The sequence below is a fragment of the Nicotiana sylvestris genome, chromosome 1 (assembly GCF_000393655.2).
Source record: "Nicotiana sylvestris chromosome 1, ASM39365v2, whole genome shotgun sequence".
NCBI classification, from domain to species: domain Eukaryota; kingdom Viridiplantae; phylum Streptophyta; class Magnoliopsida; order Solanales; family Solanaceae; genus Nicotiana; species Nicotiana sylvestris.
This window is the reverse complement of record NC_091057.1, coordinates 117,453,919-117,459,976: the sequence shown is the minus strand read 5'-3', so window position 1 is coordinate 117,459,976 and position 6,058 is coordinate 117,453,919. Positions and strand designations below refer to the sequence as shown.

Here is a 6,058-nt window from a genome sequence, read left to right as displayed (position 1 = left end):
ATGAACCTGTGCCCATTTGAAACAATAGGCTCAATCGGACTGATGACATCCATTACCTAGGCAGCAAAAGGACAAGGTGCGCTTGTTGCGTTGAGCTCATTAGGTGGTACCCTTATCATGTCTGCATGTACTTGACATTGGTGGCATTTCTGTACATAGAAGATGTAATCCGTCTCCATGGTCATCCAAAAATATCCAGCTCTGAGTATTTTCTTGGCTAGAACAAAACCATTCATATGTGGTCCACAAGTTCCGGCATGTATTTCTTCGAGCAATCTGGAAGCTTCCTTTATGTCAGCACACCTTAACAACCCTAGATCAGGGGTTCTTCTATACAAGGTCCCTCTACTTTAGAAGAAGTGATTGGATACCCTCGACAACGTGCATTTTTGAGTGTGGTTTGCCTGCTTTAGATATTCTCCTCTTGCAAAATATTCTTTGATGTCGTGGAACCAAGGTTCTCTATCTGTTTCTTCTTAAACATGAGCACAGTAAACTGGTTAATTGTGGATCCTCACTGGGACGGGATCAATGAAATTCTTGTCTGGATGTTGTATCATTGATGACAAAGTGGCCAGCACATCTGCAAACTCATTCTGAATCATGGGTACATGTTTGGATTCTATTTTTGTGAATCCTTTCATCAATTCCTGCAGATGATACAAGTATGGTAGTATTTTGGTGTTCTTCATAGCCCACTCTTCTTCAACCTGATGTACTAGAAGATCTCAATCTCCAATAACCAGTAATTCCTGTATATTCATATCGATGGCCAGATTTAGCCTCATGATGCAAGCCTCGTATTCTGCCATGTTGTTGGTACATGGAAACCTAAGCTTCGTAGATACAGGGTAGTGTTGCCCCATTTCTGATACCAAAATCACTCAAATGCCCACTCCTTTGAAGTTTGCAGCTCCATCGAAGAACATTTTCCCACCGTCGTAGGCTTCGGCAATGTCTTCTCCTACGAATGATACTTTTTTATCAGGAAAATATGTTTTCAAAGGTTCGTATTCTACTCCGATAGGATTTTCAGAAAGATGGTCTACCAGTGCCTATCCTTTGACCCCCTTCTAAGTTATATAGACGATATCGAACTCACTTAACAGTATCTGCTACTTGGCTAACTACCCTATTGGCATGGGCTTTTGAAAGATATACTTTAGAGGGTCCATCCTGGATATGAGGTACGTGGTATAGTCATAGAAGTAATGCCTCAATTTTTGAGCCATCCAGGTCAAAGCACAGCAAGTGCGCTCTAGCATAGAGTATCATGCTTCATAGGGTGTGAACTACTTACTCAAGTAGTATATGGCTTGCTCCTTTCTCCCTGTATCATCATGTTGTCCTAAAACACATCCAAAAGCTCCATCTAACACAGATAGATAGAGTAGAAAAGGTCTCCCAGGTTTATGCGGTATTAGGACTGGTGGTATGGACAAGTACTCCTTGATTTTGTCGAAAGCCTTCTGACAATCTTCGGTACAACGTGTTTCAGCATCTTTCCTCAACATCATGAAGATGGGTTCATATATGATTGTGGATAGTGCGTTGAAGCGACTGATATAGTTGAGACGTCCTAGGAAGCTCATCACGTCCTTCTTGCTCTTTGGTAGCGGTAATTCTTGAATAGTCTTAACTTTGGACGGGTCTAACTCAATTCTCTGACGGCTGATAATGAATCCCAATAACTTTCCTGCGGCAACCCTGAATGCACATTTTGTGGGGTTCAGTTTTTAGTTGTACCTCCTTAACCTGTCAAAGAACTTTCTCAAGTCTACTATGTGGTCTGCGGCTCTCTTGGATTTGATGATGATGTCATCAACATACACCTCTATTTCCTTGTGTATCATGTCATGGAAGATGGTTGTCATGGCTCTCATGTAAGTAGCCCCAGCATTCTTTAGACCAAATGGCATCATCTTGTAGGAGTATACTTCCCATGGTGTAATGAAAGCTGTTTTCTCTGCATTTTCTTCATCTATCCAGATCTGATGATAACCTGCGAAACAATCTATAAAGGATTGGAGTTTGTGCGTGGCGCAATTGTCGATCAGGATGTGTATAATTGGCAGTGGAAAGTCATCCTTGGGACGTGTTGTGTTTAAGTCTCGATAGTCAACACATACTCAGACTTTCCCATCTTTCTTCGAAACTGGTATAATGATGGCTAACCAGGTTGGATACTCCCTGAGGACTTTGGCTTTGATCTTCTTAGTATCTTCCTCCTTGATTTTTAGGCTCATGTCTGGTTTGAAATTTCTGAGTTTCTGCTTCACTGGCGGACACATTGGATTGGTAGGTAATTTGTGAGCCACAATGGATGTGCTCAAACCGGTCATGTCAGCATATGACCATGCGAAGATATCCTCATATTCCTTCATAAACTGAATGTACTCCTCATTCTCTATCAGTGATATGTCTTATGCGAGTCTCCTTGACGGTTTTTGCGACTCCCAAATTTACTGCTTTGGTTTCATACAGGTTGGACTTAGGTTTATTCTCAAAGTTCTCAACCTCTCTGACAACTTCCTCAGATGTCTTATTCTCTTCTTCTAAGTCATTATCCTTATGTTGCATAGTCTTAGTACATGTCACTGTCATTGGTTCATCAGGAAATGTAATAACAATGCAGTAGAAAGAAAAGTGTGAAAGATAATAATGAATAATAATAGTCATGCATTGATAAAATTGAAAATATCCAAAATTAGTACGGCTCGATGAATCGAGCAATTATTTTGAAACAAAAAGCGTCTTTTAAAAACAAAATTACTGAAAACATCTGAAATGCCTAGCATGGCTATGGAAATAAATGTAGGCTATATGCCAAGCTACCCAAGGACTCGGCGGTCCCGGAATGGTGTGGCGGTCCAATTTTTGAGAACGGCTCCCTTCTCCACAGTCTGAATGGTCAAGCCTTCTTCCCCGTCCTCTTCAATTATTGCACTGCAATCCATATCCTCATCCTCTAGGAACAAATTCCTCAGCCCCGCTAAAGATTCTTCCTCTCCAGTTCCCCATATTGTATCACCCTGGTGAAAAGTTTGACCCAGATGTGGCACCATTTGCTTGAGAGGGTAATAAGGACGACGTCGTGAAGGCGACCAATCATCATACTCTTGCCATGTATACTGGTATCCGAGCCCGAAGGTTGTACCATGATGTTTCAGCTGTAATGGTTTTGTAATGCCCTAAAGATTCTTCCCAAGCCTCTTACTGGATTCATACCCTGACCATGCTAGTGTGCTTTGTATTTTGTTACTCCGCCATTTGTCTTTCTCAACTGTATTGACATGTTCGATGCAGTGATAAGTTTCCCCTCATAGCCTTCTTATGTTATCAATAACAGGGAGGGTTTGACTGTTGTAAATAGGATTACTTCCATCTCCATGAATGATGACCTCCTGATGATTCCATTCGAAGTTCATGGCCTGATGTAGTGTTGATGCCACAGCCCAACGGCATATATCCAAGGTCGACCTAACAGAAAATTGTATGTAGCTGATATACCAAGCACTTGGAATTCAACATCGAACCAAGTTGGTCCCATCTGTAGACAAATATTAATTTCCCCAATCGTGACCCTTTGAGACCCATCAAAGGCTTTCACGTTTATACTTCCTGCCCGTATCTCATGAAAACCTTTACCCAATCTTTTCAAAGTAGTCAAAGGGAAAATATCAGGACCTCGGTAATGAATTTATCTTCAAACTACACCGTGATGTGCAATGCCCGGTTGTGACTTAAACTATCGGGCAGTAATTCATCCTCGTGGAAGGTAATCTTATGACTTTCCAGCACTTGCCCCACCATGTTGGCCATTTCTCTGCAGGTGATATTGTTGGACACGTAAGCTTCATTCAACACCTTCATCAAAGCATTCTTGTGCGCCTCTGAATTTTGCAATAGTTATATGATGGATATCTGAGTGGGGGTTTTGTTTAGGTGATCGACAACACAGTATTCTCTCGCCTGTACTTTCTTCCAAAGATCATCTAGTCCAGTTTCAATGACAGGTTGCTGAGTAGCAGCCTCTTTGCTTGATCCTCCCAAGTGTTCAGGTGTATAGATACTTCCCGTTATGGTCATTCCTTGTGCAGCATCAGATTCCTCCATTTTTTTTTTTTTTTGCCTAGCATCGGCAACGTAATCCCAAGGTATAGCATTGGATATGAAAGGAAGTGTGGTTGATACTGTCACTATGAAAGGTGTGGCCACTTCTACCTCAAATGGAACAGGTGTGACTATAGGTGGAGCTATCTCTACCTCAAATGGAACTGATGTGGTTACCTCAACCTCGACTGACGACAACGTCTGCACTGTTATAGGAGTGAGTTTGACTGCAAGTTTAAAGTCATTGCCTTCCAGAAAAAGCCCGATTGACCCCTCAGGATCCCATTCCTCATCTGTCTCTATCACATGTAACCCATCACCCCTATGATCTGGGAGAGGATTGTTGCGGAAGTTAGGCGTAACTTCCTTTGCCTGTATGACCTTGTTGTCAATCAATGTCTGGATCTTATCTTTAAATGTTCGGCATTCGTCAATGGTGTGCCCCTTCATACTAGAATGATAGGCATAGGTTTTATTTGGGTTGACCTATTGAGATGAGTTTCTCCATTGCCACAACAAGAATAGGGGTGACATAACCAGTGGCCTTCAACCTTTCGTACAGCTAGTCGATGGGTTCAGCAATAACGGTGTATTGTCTAGGTGGTTTGCAGTCAAAGTTAGGTCGGGGTTTCTGGTAATTTGGTCGAGTTGGAGGTGAATGATAGTAGGACAGCTGGGCATTATAAGTGTGATAGGCAGTGGCGAGTTGAGAATATCTAGGAGATGAGGGTTAGTATGTGGGTGGAGGTGTTTGGTATGTGGATTGAGGTTTCTGATATGTGGGTGGGGGTGTTTGATATATGGGTGGAGGTGTTTGATATGTGAGTGGAGATTTTGGGCCTTGGGCCACCATCTCTAACCCTACTTCTCTTTTCTTTGATATGCCGCCTGATTGTAATGCTTTGTTTATGGCCTGTAGTGCCTCAAAATTTGTCACCATCCCGCTTTTGATACCTTCCTCAATCCTTTCTTCGAGTTTGATGATATCAGAGAACTTGTGATTCTCAATGACCATTAGCCTTTCATAATATTGTGGGTCTTGTGCCCTAATAAAGAACTTGTTCATTTGTTCTTCTTCTAGTGTTGGTTTAACCTTGGCCGCTTCTGACCTCCATCGAGTAGCATACTCGTGGAAAGTCTCAGTTGGCTTTTTCTTTAAATTTTGGATGTAGAAGATATCTGGTGCACTCTCCATGTTGAACTTGAATCGGTCCATAAATTCTGATGCCATACTCAACCAATTGGCCCATTTCTTACGGTTCTGGCTTATGTACCAGGACAGAGCATCTCTAGTATGACTTCTCATGAAGAGCTTCATTCTGATCCTTTCATCTTTTCCAACTCCTACGAGCTTGTCACAGTAAGATCTCAAATGAACCTTGGGATCACCTGTTCCGTCAAACATTTCGAACTTAGGTGGTTTGTAACCCTCTGGCAGTTCCATGTCCGGTTGTATGCATAGATCTTCATAATTCAGAACTTCTATCTCTTTGGGTCCTTCAACACCCTGAACTTGACTTGTCAATTTCTTCAGTTCCTCAGCCATGTTCTTGATGAGCAGATCCTTCTCAGCGGATTCTACTGTATAGGAGATTGGTTGAGTAAAGTGAGGTATAGTTTCCACATATATAAGATTATTTTGGTGTGTGCCAGGGACTTGGGTGTAGTGGTGGTCGTTGGTTGAGTTTTGAGCATCGAGAATATGTTGTGGTGTGTTATGAGGAGTGTGATAGGTAGTGGCTTGTGGGTGGTGGATTGGTTGATGATGGTGTTGTGGTGGAGTTGGTATTGGAAAAGGATTGTGATTTTGAGGTGGGGTTGCATATTGATGTGGTGCGGGATGAGGCTGGTTTTGTGTGTTATGGGGAGGTGTTGGGTTTTTGGTATTTTTTTGGTTGATGTCAGGGACTTTGAGAGTGAGGGAGTTTGCTAAGTTAAGGACCTG

General features: G+C 42.2%; 1 protein-coding gene across 1 annotated transcript; it reads right to left on the bottom strand.

Moving 5' to 3' along the window:
• Positions 1–4,843: 4,843 nt before the first annotated feature.
• On the bottom strand, positions 4,844–5,659 carry LOC138873799 (uncharacterized). The gene has a single exon (XM_070152280.1). The coding sequence runs from the start codon at positions 5,657–5,659 to the stop codon at positions 4,844–4,846; it is 816 nt and encodes a 271-aa protein (XP_070008381.1).
• Positions 5,660–6,058: the final 399 nt, after the last annotated feature.